The sequence below is a fragment of the Enhydra lutris genome, unplaced genomic scaffold (genome assembly GCF_002288905.1).
Source record: "Enhydra lutris kenyoni isolate GAN:26980312 unplaced genomic scaffold, ASM228890v2 scaffoldscaffold68, whole genome shotgun sequence".
NCBI lineage: Eukaryota > Metazoa > Chordata > Mammalia > Carnivora > Mustelidae > Enhydra > Enhydra lutris.
In genome coordinates, this window is record NW_019154152.1 from 12864444 (window position 1) to 12879882 (window position 15439).

A 15439-nucleotide genomic window follows, 5' to 3' on the forward strand; every position below is an offset into this window, starting at 1 on the left:
TGCATTAGGATGTGCTATAATCAGCAAGATGCCAAACAATATTAAATGTTTCCCAAACTATACCACAACACACTTTGAACATCATTTAAGTGATAAGTTAACACCATACCAGCAGGATGCTTTTTAGTGACCGTCACTATAAAGCTAGCTTTAAGAAAGAAAAAAAACACCAAGTGTGAATAACACATGTTGTTATCAAATTACCGCAAGTGAAGATTAGCAGTGAGGACTGAGGAGGGTGACCCTCTATTCCATTCTCTTAAGATTGATAAGATTTCATGTCTTAAATATTGCATTATTTGCAGGAAGTGGGACTTCCATACCAGCATAAAATGGTAAAGCAAACTTGAAAAACTGGCTTCAGTGTGAATATCCAGCGTTAAATCTCTTTCCTGGAATGAATGAAAAATTAAGGACGTGTAGACAGAATTTTCTCTGAACGGAATGGAGTGGTTTATTCTGAATGGGGTTTTTGAAGGCTTTTTTCTCTGCAAAGTTTGTGTGTAGCAGGTTTCCTACAAACGTTCTCATTTAATTCAGAGCTAACCAGGAATTTTAAAGCACAGCTCAAGGGGAAACTAATCAGCTTCTGTTGTGGCAACATCAGAGCTCTGTTTTGTTGTTGAATCTGTAGTTGCTTCCTCTTTGACTGTTTCAAATGATTCTGTACGTTCATTTGCTCTGAGCCGGAAGTTATATCAGGTTCTCCTTTTTTTCTCAGAAACATCACCAAGTTTTCTGTTTGTAGGTTGTTTAGAAGTGTAGAGCATGGTGACATAACCACAGAAATCCCTGCAAACTCATTCTGTTCCGAATATTTGCAATGCTTTATGACTCACGCCTCTCCTTGTAGTTGTTTTATCAAATGGGAAAAATTTCTCTCATCCCATCATTCAAATATGAGTGAATATGTGTGAAGTAGGAATTACTTCAGGTTTATTATTATTTTTTAAAGATTTTATTTATTTATTTGATAGATCACAAGTAGGCAGAGAGGCAGGCAGAGAGAGAGGGGGAAGCAGGCTCCCCGCTGAGCAGAGAGCCCGATGTAGGGCTCAATCCCAGGACCCCGAGATCATGACCTGAGCTGGAGGCAGAGGCTTTAACCCACTGAGCCACCCAGGTGCCTCTTACTTCAGGTTTATGACTCCAAGACATTATTAGTGCCTAATAATGACCATGAATTATGTCTGACTGTTTTTGAAGTCTTACACCTTTGGACAGTAATAAAAAATGGGGACTTCTGGGTGGTGACTTCTGGATAATGGGTCTAAAATGCTGAGCTGTCCTCCTGCCAATGGGCTGGATCCGTTAGTGAGAGGAGCCATGGAAACAAGCAATTTGTAATTTTTGTTTAGAAGTCTGCTGCAAGTCGTAGGGTTCAAATCAAGAAGGCTTTACAGTGTAAGAGATTCAGAAGAAAAACATAATCGGGTTATCATTACAAAGCACAGACAGTATTTGTTTCTCTAAGTGCCGGATCAAGATATCTCTGTAGTCTGCGCTTGTCCTTCCCAAGTATTTTGAATCTTTTCTGATTCTGTAAGGAAGCTGTCCAGAGACTCATGTGAGAGTTTGCTAACTTTTGGTGAAAGATTTCCCTCATTAAAAAGGTAATAGTGGGGGGCGCCTGGGTGGCTCAGTGGGTTAAGCCGCTGCCTTCGGCTCAGGACATGATCTCAGGGTCCTGGGATCGAGTCCCGCATCGGGCTCTCTGCTCAGCGGGGAGCCTGCTTCCCTCTCTCTCTCTCTCTCTGCCTGCCTCTCCGTCTACTTGTGATCTCTCTCTGTCAAATAAATTAATAAAAATCTTAAAAAAAAAAAAAAAAGGTAATAGTGGATTCAAATATTAGCAGTATCTTTTTGTATCCTGGGGAGAGACCCGCACTGCTTGGACAGGCTGTGTCAGCTGGATCTAGTTTCAGTATCAGAGCTGACAAAGCTTCTTGTTCAGGACTCCTACTTTCTCCACCTGCCCTGGTAAGAATATCTTTTGTGGATGTAAACTACTTTTATATTTGTTTACAGAAGGTACAGTCCACCATGATAATGAAGTTGATCCCGGTTTCTTACTTGTCTCTTCTTATGCACAAAGTTGGCCCAATCAGCTGTACTTGGACACATCATTCATAACCAATGATAAGTGTATCTCGAGGACATTTGCAAGCTCGGCAGCATTAATATGCTTATTTATTGAAAGAACTATAGTTCCAAAGTAATTACTAGTCATCTTGCACTCAGTTCATTACAGAACCTTCAAGAGAATGAAATTGTCAGGGCACCTGGGTGGCTCAGTGGGTTAAGCCTCTCCCTTCGACTCAGGTCATGATCTCAGGGTCATCGGAGCGAGCCCCACATTGGGCTCTCTGCTCAACTGGCAGCCTGCTTCCTCCTCTCTCTCTGCCTGCCTCTCTGCCTACTTGAGATCTCTCTCTCTCAAATAAATTAATAAAATCTTAAAAAAAATGAAATTGTCATCAGAGATTGATAGGTTCAAATAAATAAATCCTTTATTACATAAACTATGCACCACATTATAATCTAGTGATCCAGAGAGTTAAGGACTGACCTGAATCAACGATCTGAACTATAGTGTATTTCTCAGGCAAGATGCATATTTTTACATCATTTTTGTGATCTGACCAGTTTACACTTCCTACCATGTCTCTGTGGGATTTTCTACTGGCTTTATTGGTAGGTGATCATTCCTCCAAATTTCAAAAAGAAAAAATTTGATCTATACTGATTCATAATATCAATGTACTACTGTCTTTTAATGCCAAGAAACCGTAGACAGTCAGCTCTAATAACATTGGACAATGAAGCAAAACTTTTCTCTTTTTCAAAATGTCCTCTGTAACCTCAGCATGATACAAAAATATTATTATCTTCAGACCCACAATATCCAATAAATGGTGAAGGTAAAGCCTGAAAAAATCTAGAGTATAATAGGTCCTCAAAGTATTTGCAGTCATCTTTCTTGACATGTTTATATTTCCATATCATAGCTGATGGTGGGTATGTAGAGGACTATCTACTTGGCATATTTTCTCTGTGAATTTTAAAGACCCTGTCACATATTGGCTAGTAGCTTGCTCTGTGGGTGATGTGCTTTATGTGGACCTCCATGTTTATGGTGTGAGAGCCCCGAGACAGCTGGGGGGAGCCCACTAGGGGCCTGGTGCCTTACATTTTGGAATTCCCGATGGTGAGGGCTCCAGACAGCTCAGCGTGGCAGAGAACAGAGAACGGTGCCAGGGGTGTACCAGAGGACCCAGTTTGTTCATTAAATTATATTTTAAGGGAGAAAGAAAGAGCTTTTAATATCTTTTTTATAAATAACTCTCTAGTCCCTAACCGACTTTCCTATATAACCATTCCTGAAATTTTGATGGGAAGACTGGAGAATGCTTTCATTTTGCTTCTCTGCATTTCAAAATGTTTGCTTTTATGGCTGTTTTATTTCTGGCGTTCCCATATCCATTCCAGAGTGATCCCTACCACCTTACCCCATTATTCTGTCCTCTTCTGTTTTCTCCAGGATCTTGTTTCTGCAATCTATTTCCCTTATCTTCAATCTTTCCTTTCTTCTACTCTGTGTATGTAAATGGAAAGAAACCCTCAGGACTTTCCCACCCCTTCTACAGTGGCTTTCCCCCCTCCTTCCTTTCTCTGCCACACTTTCCAGACAATTGGCTGTTCTCTGACTTCTCAGCCTCTGGCACAGCTCTTACATATTTTTTTTTTTAAAGATTTTTTATTTATTTATTTGACAGAGAGAAATCACAAGTAGGCAGAGAGGCAGGCAGAGAGAGAGGAGGAAGCAGGCTCCCTGTTGAGCAGAAAGCCCGATGTGGGGCTTGAACCCAGGACCTGGGATCATGACCTGAGCCGAAGGCAGCGGCTTAACCCACTGAGCCACCCAGGCGCCCCAGCTCTTACATATTTGATGCATGAATAAAGGAATGATCTCACATTCATCTCATTCACTTTATGCCAGCCACACACAGCCTTCTTTCTGTTCTCTGAACACGTCAAGCTCATTCCCGTAGGGCCTGTGGGCTGCTTGTTTCCTTATCCTGGAACACTTCCTCAGATCTTCACCTGGCCAGCTCCTCTCATCATCCCTGCATATACACACACACTCACACATACATACAGATACCCTGCACACATAGTTACACAGGCACACATGTTTCTTGGAGATCACCAGTGATCCCTTTTTCAAATTAAGTGCATATTTATTTATTTATTTTTTAAATTAAAACAAAATTTTTTTAAAGATTTTATTTATTTGACAGAGCGTGAGAGAGCACAAGCAGGGGGAGCAGCTGGCACAGGGAGACGGAGAAGCAGGCTCCCCGCCAAGCAAAGACCCCGATGCAGGGCTCGATCCCAGGACCCCGGGATCATGACCCGAGCCAAAGGCAGACACCCAACCGCCTGAGCCACCCAGGCACCCCAAGTGCATTTTTAAAGTAAACTTTTTTCTTTCTTTCTTTCTTTCTTTCTTTCTTTCTTTCTTTCTTTCTTTTTAAAGAGTGAGAACATGTGAGCTACTTAGGAACCCCAGAGCACATTTCCTCTTAATGACTTGATGGAGTAAGTGTCTGTGAGTGTGTTGTGGGGGATGGGTGCGCAGAGCTAAGACGCCAACTTCCCTGTGGGGCCTCAGCTGGTGACCTGACCATTTTACAAGATCTCATCCCTGACTTCCTTGTGGCAGAAATTGGGGATAGAACTAGGAAGGGCTTGCATGCTGTGGTTTAGTTCTTACTTTAGTTCTTCTTGCATGCTGTTTCAGTTCTTAGAATCACTGAACTTTAGAGCTTTAGTTCATTTGGTTCAACTTCTGCCTTTAAAAAGTGGGGAAAGAGAGCTAATATTTTGCCCAGGAAACTGTAGAAGACTTCCCACCAATCTGGGCTTTCTTTCCTTTCTTTTTCCTTTCTCTTTCCTTCTTCCTTCCTTTCTTACTTTTTTGAAGATTTTATTTGTTTATTTGACATAGAGTGGGAGAACACAAGCAGGGGGAGCAGTAGGGGGAGAGGGAGTAGTGGAGAGGGAGAGGGAGAAGCAGAGAGGGAGAAGTAGGCTCCCCACCAAGCGGGGAGCCCAATGCAGAACTTGATGTGGGACTTGATCCCATGACCTGAGCTAGACGTCTTAGCGGACCTTAGCAGATGCCTAAATACTGAGCCACCAAGGCACCCCTGGTTTTCCTTTCTTCAAAAGTCTGGACTCAGAGGTCACTAAGGTGCTGCTCCCAATCAAAATAACTCTTGGTAGAATTGATCCTTTCTCTCTTTTGGTATCATTATCCAGATAGTTTGTTTTGGGTGGAGGATGTGTTAACATTGCTATGGGGAGGGCACCTGGGTGGATCAGTTGGTTAAGCGGCCAACTCTTGACTTTGGCTCAGGTTATGATCTCAGGGTCCTGGGATTGAGCCCTGCATCAGCCTCCTCACTCAGCTGGGAGTCTGCTTGAGGATTCCGTCTCTCCCTCTGCCCGGCCCCCTCTCCCTGCTCATGCTCTCTCTCTTTCTGAAATAAATATATAAATTTTTAAAAAATACATATTGTTACATAGTACCTCATGGAAGACATAGTTCCTGGCCCTAGGAATTTACAAACTGAGACCAGGAGTTTAAGAATGATTTGTACATGCCAGTCAAGTCAAAAGAAAGAGAAAATTTTAAATATGGGTTGTTTTTTTTTTTTTTTTAAAGATTTTATTTATTTATTTGTCAGAGAGAGAGAGGGAGAGAGCGAGCACAGGCAGACAGAATGGCAGGCAGAGGCAGAGGGAGAAGCAGGTTCCCTGACGAGCAAGGAGCCCGATGTGGGACTCGATCCCAGGACGCTGGGATCATGACCTGAGCCGAAGGCAGCTGCTTAACCAACTGAGCCACCCAGGCATCCCTTAAATATGGGTTTTATTTGAAAATCAAACCAGATATTAAATAGAAATAATCTTTCTTTTTTTTTTTTTTGCTTTTATTTGAACTTTCCAGTTTATACATGTTGATAATCTCAAATTATAATTTAAATTTAGGAAAGTGCTGGGCGCCTGGGTGGCTCAGTGGGTTAAGCCGCTGCCTTCGGCTCAGGTCATGATCTCAGGGTCCTGGGATCGAGTCCCACATTGGGCTCTCTGCTCAGCAGGGAGCCTGCTTCCTTCTCTCTCTCTGCCTGCCTCTCTGTCTACTTGTGATCTCTGTCTGTCAAATAAATAAATAAAATCTTTAAAAATAAATAAATAAATAAATAAATAAATTTAGGAAAGTGCTAAAGGTAAGTGGACATTTGCTTTTCCCCTCCTGGGATGCAGCAGTGTCAGAGTGGGGAGGGAGAGATGACGTTGCTGAGCACTTCTGCAAAGGTGGGGGATTGTTATTTCTACTTCTCTGCTAGGACAGTGAGGTATTAGGATTCCTGGTGGTTAGGTTTCTGGTAAGATGAGGGGAGGGGACATTTGAACCCAGTACTGTTATTAATGTCACAAAGGCCCAGTGCTGGCAAACAGGAAACCTGGTGAGAAAGGGACATTCTGTCCAAGAAAGAGAAGGCAAAAAAGACATAGCTGTTCTCATTCCCACACCCTTTATTGAATTATAATAATTTCGCAAAGAACTCTGAGCCCTGCTACTTTAGGCTGTCAGCCTGACATCTACCTCTTTTTCTGCAAGCCCGGCACCCTTCAGAGGTCTTACGGTCCTGCTGGGAAGCCAGGGCTGTGTGGGAGTGGGCCTTCCATGAGTGCACACCATTCTGTCACCCCTGGCCCCCCAGCCCCTGGCTCCTTTGGTCTAACCTCTAGACAACCTTTCAACCTTACAAACTTCCCTGGCAGTTCTTTACTGTCCTGAGAATATCTTTTCCAAGAACTTGTAAATATCAGAGCTTCCGCTTTTATAAAGTGCTTTCGTGTCCACCCTGTCACCTGATCCTCATAACATCCCTGGTGAGAGAGGAGGGAAGGGCTTATTACTCCCATTTTACGGGAAAGAAGATGAGGTCTGCCCTCTTGATTCTGCAGCGTCATCAGGGAACAGTTACGAATCTCAGCCTCATGCTGGCCCAGCAGTGTTCTTTTGGCACAGGTTCCAGGTTTTCTCATTCTCTCTCTCTCCTTTTTTTTTTTTTGGTCTCCTATTTTCTAGAATCCCAGTGGCTTCTAAGTGGCAGGCACATTACACATATGGCTGATGATCCACGGTTAACCAAAGGCTACAGTCACAGCTGTGTTGTTTCGGTAGCATACCTCCACACTCTTTAGCTGATTTCCAGGCGTCCTGTGCCACTGCTGTCTCATGCTTGCAGTCTTTTCTGTTTACAATTCATCATCTCATTAGATTTTTTTTTTTTTTTTTACAGAACATAGGTTTGCAGACTTTTGTTTTATCCAAATGGATGTTTTGGTTTATTTTCTCTTGCCTAAATGTTAGGCATCCAACATCATGGGTCCCCCAAATTAATATAATTTAATTTCCAACTTGTCCGTACAAAACAAATGTGTTCTTAAGACAAAGCACTGAAGACCAGAATCCTTTCTCTGCTTCTATTTCTTGACTCAGCAGCAAGTAAACCAGTTGTGTAAACATGTGTGGGTTTGTGTGGGACCCACTGGTTCTTGTTCCAATTCAGTACTAAGTGGCCCTGCTTTATTCAGAATGGAGATTCCCGTAGGATCTGGACTTTCATCAAGGCCCGTTTCAGCTGCTCATAGGTCACGAACATCACCACATTCCAGGTTCCCAAACGCAAAAATGATGGTGTAAATCTGATGAGAGAACAACCAGAACATCAGGGGGCGTGGACTAAGTACCCTACATGGATGTCCGGTGCTCCCCGCATTCACGGCATTAGTGCCAAAGGACCTAGGACTCTGTTAGTCACAAACATTCTCTGAGTCTGTTCAGGCTTTTCTCCTCTGCTGAAGGAATTTAGGCAGAAGCAGGAGTCAAGAAAGGAAAGAAAACACATTTTGAACCAGGTTCTGTTTTAAGCAGTTAATTCCCACAAGTCTATAAGGAAGCTATGATGGTTGCCGCGTTTCTTTTTTAGAAACTGAGGCCCAGGCGTGTCTGGGTGGCTCAACTGGTTAAGCGTTTGACTCTTGGTTTTGGATCCAGTCTTGGTCCCAGGGTTGTGGGATGGAGCCCCTTGTCAGGCTCCGTGGTCAGTGGGGACTCTGCTCGGGATTCTCTCTCTCTCTCTCTCCCCTCTCTCTACCCCTACCCCGCGCTTGTGTGTGTGTGTTCTCTCTCCCTCCCAAATAAGTAAATCTTAAAAAAAAAAAAGGAACTGAAGCCCAGAGCAGTTAAGGAGCTCAGCTAAAACTATCTCACTCCACCCTGCTGCTGGGTATTTCTGCAATCATTTACATGCTGAGAGGCCATCCCTGCGGAGGCCCTACCAGGGCACCTAGAAGCTGGCACACCAGAGGGTGAAGACTGGGTGACACCAGCTTTATAATCTCCAGAGAGCCTGCCTGTCCTGTGATAACACAGCTGGGAGCCAGTCTCCACCTCAGCTTCACAGACTCAGGGAGGAGCCTGGGACCTGACCTGCTCCCTCTTCAGCCTCTCTGTCTGCTAATCCCCTCCTGGTCCTATCCTCTCCTGCCAGACTTGCTTCCTGTGCCCTTGTCTGAGCTGCTCCTTCTGCCTGGGAATGTCCCCTACTGTCCTCCTTGCCTGGCTGGTTGCTCTTGGCTCTGCAGGACTAGGCTTGGGCCCCACAGACTCATACCAAGGTCTCTCCAGATGCCTCAGCCTAGCCTCCCCAGGGAGAATAGCACTGGGGCAATGAAGGTGAACTCCAGAGTCCAAGCTGGGCTCAGACCTTAGCTCTCTCAGTTTCTAGCTTCATGACCTAGGACAGGTTACTTAATCTTTCTAAGCCTCAGTGTCCTCATCTGTAAAATGAGGAACATAACAGCATTTACCTCATATAGTTGTTGTGAAGGACTAAATGAGTTAATGCACAGCATACAGTACAGGGCCCAGTCTCCGTAAATGCTCCATTAATGTCGCCTGTGTCTGCTGCTCTTTGAGGCAAGCACAGGGCCTGGCACACAGGAGATGCTCAGTAAATTGTTTTCCAAGTGAAAGAATAAACTGAGACAGGCGGTGGCTGCTGCTGATTGTAATGAGAGAAGCACTTACAGGGAAAGAACAGCCTGGCAACAGAAGGAGTTTTATATGTCACTTACAGGGTTGAGGACCTGATTGCATGTTGGGTCCCATTTAGCATGGGGCACCAGAAAACTATCTGCTGAAGGCATCAGTGGTGGGAGGGGTGAGGGCCAAGCCAAGAGCCTGGCAATAGGACAGATGACAACACGGGGAGTGGCATCTGATGATCTGGCTTAGAGCCATGGCTCTGGCATTGTAAGTCTGGGATCTTGGGTAAGTCACTTGACCTTCCTGAGTCTCCATTTCTTCCTCAGTAAATGTGGAGAAGACCATCCAATTCAGGGGTTGTTGAGATAATCTGTGTAAAGTGCTTTGCACTGTGTAAAGTGCCTTAGTGGTCATGGTGGTTGTTCACAACCTACATTATTGAGCGCTGGCTCTTGGCTAGGGACGTGAAAGACGGATAAGCCTCCAGTTCTGGCTTTGAGGAGCTTGTGACCCAGCATGGGGACTATTTTAACTTTACAAATCCTATAACACAAGGTAGGAGGTGGTAAGTACCCTAAACAGTGGAATCAAGGATGTATTGGTGAAGTTCACAGGGAGGAGGAAAGATTCCTACTGGAGAATACTGGGGAGGAGGTGGCCTTTGAACTAGTTCTGACGCATGTGCATGAGGCGGGAAAGGCATTCCATTAAGAAGGAATGGTAAAAGCAGACCCAGAAGCAAAAAAATGTGACGTGGCTGGGCATTTCGGCTGCCATCCGTGCTGATCCACAGTCATGACAGTGGACTGGAGGCAAGTCTCAGGACGACCGACCACCTTTCCTTCCTCCCTTACCCTGTAAGTTTGGGGATAGTCAACACTTTGACCTATGCCTAAAATTCTTTTTCTCAGCCTCCCCTGACTCTCCAGATCAGATTTGGTCCGCTTTTTTTTTTTTTTTTTAACTTCTGTAGTTCTTTATATTTGTCCTTTGTGGTGTTTACATCTGTGCTGTTCACCACCATGTCTCCAAGTGGACCCGTGGTAGGCACATTATATGTGGAGGAAGGAAAGAAAGAAGAATGGAAGGAAGGAAAGAAAGAAGGGAAGGAAACAAGCCCAGGTTCCCTGGGAGGGGGTGCTGGAGGCAGGAGGGGGAGACTCACCCTTTATAGAAGGCTGTGGGGCCCTCGTGGGCCACCATCTTCAGCATGCAGTCCAGGGGGCTGCGGTATTGGCCTGGGGGTGAGTTCATGTACCGGGTCTTCACCACATCCACTGGGGAGGCCACCACTGTGGCACAGAAGCCGGCTCCAAAGGCAGAGATGAAGTGGCAGGGGAAATTGTCTGCAGCGGGGAAGGGAGGAGCAAGTATGGAGCTGTGGGAAGGCAAAGCGCTGCCTTTCTGTTCCCCGTGTGTCGTCATTTGTCCTTTACTAAACTGGAAACTCCTGAGTGTAAGGACAGTGCTTTTTAAAGCTCTCATAGGACTCACAAAATAGAACAGAGCTGTCCCACCGCGGGATGGCTCTGCAGCCCAGCGATCTCATTAAAGGAAAACGAAGTCGGAGAAGGTGACCCTTGCTTCAAGGTGCACGGTGGGAAGTGCTGGGCTGGAACCCAGGGCTCTGGCCTCCCTGTCCAGGCTTCTTTCCCACTCATCACAATGATGGCGGGGCATTTTTTTTTAAAGCTCTAATTGGCATTATTAAGTGATTCATGAATTGGGCAGCACCCCATCTAGCAAGTTAAGAGGCACTCCTATACTGGGCATTTTTACTGGGCACTGCTCCCCTCTCTGCTCCTTCTAACACCCAGTCACCTCTGAGTGGTACCCACTCTGTGGAATTCCAGGTTTCCTCCCTGCTGTGGGAGGGCAGCTCCCTGGAGCCCAGGGCCTCACCCGTGAGCAGATGATAGTCTAGCAGCTTCTCCTTGATGATGTCATAGGTCACCATCTCAGCACAGTTGACGATGGCATTCCTTGTGATGTTGGGGAAAGTTCCTGTGAAGGATGGGATGGGGGCTGATGAGTGAAAACGAGACGCAGACTCCCTGGTTGCAAGGTCCTGGGCTCCGGTTTGGGGGCAGAATGCTGCATTCCAGGGGTCTCAGAGGAGCCCGCTTCATCTGAGCGGATTCCACACTTTCCTCTCTGGGGCTAACTCTTAGGTTATCCGTGTCCACCTCAGAGACAGGAAACAGAGAGGTCCTCTTATGTTTGTCTGAGCCACACTTTGGAGAATAATCTGTAATATCTATCAAAATTAAAATATGCCTCCCTGAGACCCGGCTAAAGTCAGGCAAGGAAGCCTTTCTTCTTTCCAAGAGCTCCAAGACTCTTGGAGCAGTGACAGGAAGTAGCACTGGGAGGCCCTAGGAGAGCATCAAGACCCAGCCACTGATATCACAGATGAGGGCTGGACTTGGGGAGAGTGCAGAGCAAATCAAGCTGTGACCCAGGGGTCCTGTGCTTAACCTTCACTGGGTCACTCTCTCTTCTGCAAGGATTGGTGTGATCCTTGGTCCACATGTGGGAGAGATTCCAGCATTTGTCACGGTGGCCTCCACGGGGACACATAGGGACCCCGGAAGCCTTACTCTTGAGGAAACCCCCTCCTCATTGAATCTCCTTGCACCCGACAACTCACAGCTGCCTCCTCCACTGGCCTCTGTTTCTTCTCTGAGTCCTGTAGTCCTACGGTCCTATGTCTATAGTCATTACCCCTGAGAGAACTTTGCTGGGGAAGCCCTCCCCTTCCATCTCCACACACCTAGAGCCCACTGAGCCTTGAGGCCCAGCTTCCGTGTCGCCTTCCCCCCCGACCTTGGAGTCTGCACGGCCTCCCTTGCCTCTGGCTGTGTACCTCTATGTGACCTTTGCACGTCCTACCCTGTGGAATGGCTGCTCCTTGACATGTCTCCTCCCTCTCCGTCTGCGAGAGCCATGAGGGTAGGGAAGGTATCTTCCATTCCTTTATGTCTCCCTCACAGCAACCTGCACATGCTGAAGGGTTGCCAAATTGAATTGAACTCGGGCACTGTGGCAGGTCAGTGTGAGAGTTTTGGTTGGGATGTTCTTGCAGGATCACCGGACTATACCATGCTGGGAGTTCCCTCCTTGCTCGGTTCTCCGCCCTAACTCAGGGTAAGGCATGCTCTACCCTGGGCCCTCTGAGCCTGGAGTCCAGACCTACCTTTCCATAGGCCCCTGAGCCCTTCCTCCCTGGCGATGGTCCTGTAGGCGTCCATTGTCCCACTGTATTTCCTGTTGCTCCCGGCCCCAAGGTGTATGCTGGCCTGAAACCGGACCTTCACCACATCCGTGGGCTGGGCACATGATACCGCCATGGCCCCAGTGGTGCAACCTGCCAAAATCCGGGTAGTGATGCTCGAGTCTGGAGAGGAGGAGAGAGAGGGGGTCGGCGTTCGGCCAGCCAGTGCTCCTCCGGGCTGGACGCTCTTCTCTGTGGGGCTGCCCCTGCCTGATGCCTGCCTCTTCTCCCAGGCTCGGGGTCTCTACTGTGGCTCTGTCTCCTCGTGACTGTCTCCAGCCTTCAGCGGCCCAGCCCTGCCTCTGAGTCCGCACCACCTGCATCCCTGACCCGCTAGCCTAGAGCCTGCTTCTGCCTACCCCCTCCGTGTCTCTGGGATGCCAGGCACTCACGGTCGGATCCCTTGGGGGTGTAGAACTGCTTGACAGAGTCGTAAAGGCCGATGCGGATGGAGGCGAAGCTCATCTGGCGCTGCAGGCCGGCGACCAGCCCGTTGTAGGGGCTGCGGGGGCCCTCGGTGCGCACCATGGTCAGGATGGTGCCCAGTACGCCGCGGTACTGGGGTCTCTGGGCTGCCTGGGTCGCCTGCTTCTCCCCCTGGATCTGAGGAACGGCCCAGCAGAGGGTGAGGAGCTGGGAGCGGGGTGGATGGGGCCGTGTGCAGAGGGGCCTGCCCGGGGCTGGTTCTCGAGCGCGAGCACGATTGGAGCCGCCACATCCTCGTGAAAACAAGGTGTGTGCCCCTAGCCGCATTGTTCCTAAACTGTGACCCGTGGTGTGGTGCTCAGCCCTCAGAGCACATGGAGGGCAGATTGTTTTCCCCACAACAAGTGGTCAGTGGTTTGCCCAAGGTCACACAGTTACTTTTCCTTCACACTCCATGGTTTACGAAGTCAGGTGAGGCCAGGAAGGGCCCAAGGACCTACGATTTTTTTGTCTCGGACGATGGTGGCGCAGGATTGTAAGCAGGGTTCTTTGAGGACGAGCAGGCTGGCACACGCTAGAGGTGCTGGAGTGGAGAACTCAGTCCTGCCTTTGATCTGAGCAACGACCCTTGCCAAAAAGTACTTACCTGCAGGCGAACCTTGGCTGTGTCCAGTGGAAAGGTGAGGAGATCAGCAAAACAGGCTGCTGTGCCTGCCCCCAGGAATTTCACAGCTGTGGTGGGAGGTACCTCTGAAGGCTTTAGTCCAACCATGGTCCCAGAAGGTTCTGCCTGGTCCCTCCGGGGCCCAGGAGAGAGAAGAGAGGAGAGAGGTCCAAGGAGAGAGGCCGCTTTGCAGTCCTGAGCTTTAGTGCAGGGAGGAGGCTGCCAGAGACAGGCCAGAGGAGGCAGATGGAACTTGGGCCATCCAGACCTGTCCCCAGGCTCCTTTCAGCACTGGGAGAAGCTTTAGTTAGAGAAAAGCCTGGGCTTTGCTATGTTTAGCTGTCTGGATTTGGCTTATAAGAACAGCTCACTTTCCCATTCCGTTTTTCTTGCGGCCCTCTCCTACCCCCTCCTTTTTCCACTAACCAGGTGGATCTTCATCCTTTAGAGGAGGAAACTGAGGCCCAGGCAGGGACCAGACCTCATTCCGACTCCATCCTACAACCTGTTTCCTCCCACACCAAGCTGCTCCCTGGAGTGTACAGAGAGCCGACCGAGTCTGTCCACTGCAGGTCCTTCTTCCCCAAATCAACAATATGATTGTGCCTCGTGACTCACCTCAACTGTTGTTTATCTTGGATGAAAGCTTGTTTTTTTGCAAGGCTGCTGGAGTATACTCTTACTATACTTAAAGCGAAATCGTTCCCAGCTCCTCTGTCACTAAAGATTGTTAATCTAGGACTAGAGGTGTTTCCTCCCAAAGCTGTGGGATTCCTGGGGCTGATGCTCTGCTTTGGAGGAGGGAGGGAGCCTGGTCCTGGGCTCCTCTGCTGCTCTGCCTCCCAGGTCTCCCAGGGAGATGGGGTTGTAAAGCGTCCTGCTGCTGATGTTGGGGACAGTGGCAGCTGCTCTGCCTGGCTCAGGACAGGCCTTTCCCCTCACACCTTTGAGGACATCCCTTCTCAGCTGAAGAGAATGGGCTTCTCAGACAGAGGAGGATCCATCTTGGGTCAAGAGAATGTGTCTCCTCTCCCTGTGTGCACTTGGGCCTGCACCTGTCCCACTCCTGGCTGAGCAGGGGCATGAGTGTATCCGAAGGTCCTGGCTTAGCTGTGGTTACCTTGGAAAGCTGGCACGCCTGTCATGGGCAGCCCTGCATTCTTATCACCTGGACTTCTGGGCATCTGGTTTTTGGTGCTGATGCCATTTCTTAGCAGGTCACACCCCCTGGCACCTATTTCATACATACCCCTAGTATGCTGGGATCCTGGATTCTTCAGGGTCCTCACCCCCTAGAGTCAGGGCCAGTGCCACAGAGTTGTGAGGTAGGCACAGTGTTTGTCCCTTTCCTTCTGGGGCAATAAAAACTCTGGTCCTGGGTGAGGAGACCTGAGCAGCTGCTGAGTCTTCATGGCTTACTAATGCTGGTGGAAACTTGGGTGTGTCATTTAACTTCTCTTGGGCAAATGAGAAAAATATATTACCTGCTCACCAATGATAAATTGGATGCCAAAAGATAAGTGACAACCTAAGTCTTCTTTCAGTACTGCCATCTAGAACTCCGGTTGTCTCTGTGCTGTCTCCTCAACCTACATGGCACCTTCACTCTTATGCTTGCTGCCACCTTTCCCTAACCAAGCCTGTTCTTGAGAAGAAACTAATGTTCTAATTCATGCTAAAGTGTAAGTGATTATCTTAATGATCAGGTATTTCTTGACCACTATAGTAGGTGCTACGGAAGGAAAGATACGGAATGAAGCAGGTTTGGCCCTGACCTTCAAGGAGCTTGCTGATAGGTGTTGAATTAACTAGGGAATTAGAGAGGTGGGATGGAGGAGGAAGGTCTGAGGTTGGAACTCACCAGCCACTGGATTCCAGTCTGGAAGCCTGGGTCATAGTGTGGTAGGACAACTCTTAAATCATGCCCGGAGGAATGGGATACTTT

At 47.9% G+C, this 15439-nt stretch overlaps 1 protein-coding gene and 1 pseudogene across 1 annotated transcript; both read right to left on the reverse strand.

The window, feature by feature from the left end:
• Positions 1-200: 200 nt before the first annotated feature.
• On the reverse strand, positions 201-4044 carry LOC111159340 (annotated as a pseudogene).
• A 2445-nt stretch (positions 4045-6489) lies between these two features.
• On the reverse strand, positions 6490-13720 carry LOC111159388 (mitochondrial uncoupling protein 3). Its single transcript, XM_022521806.1, has 6 exons — positions 13477-13720; positions 12797-13007; positions 12327-12527; positions 11033-11134; positions 10296-10476; positions 6490-7785 (listed from the first exon to the last, which is right to left on the reverse strand). The coding sequence occupies exons 1-6, from the start codon at positions 13600-13602 to the stop codon at positions 7671-7673; spliced, it is 936 nt and encodes a 311-aa protein (XP_022377514.1). The 5' UTR covers positions 13603-13720; the 3' UTR covers positions 6490-7670.
• Between the last annotated feature and the right edge of the window lie 1719 nt (positions 13721-15439).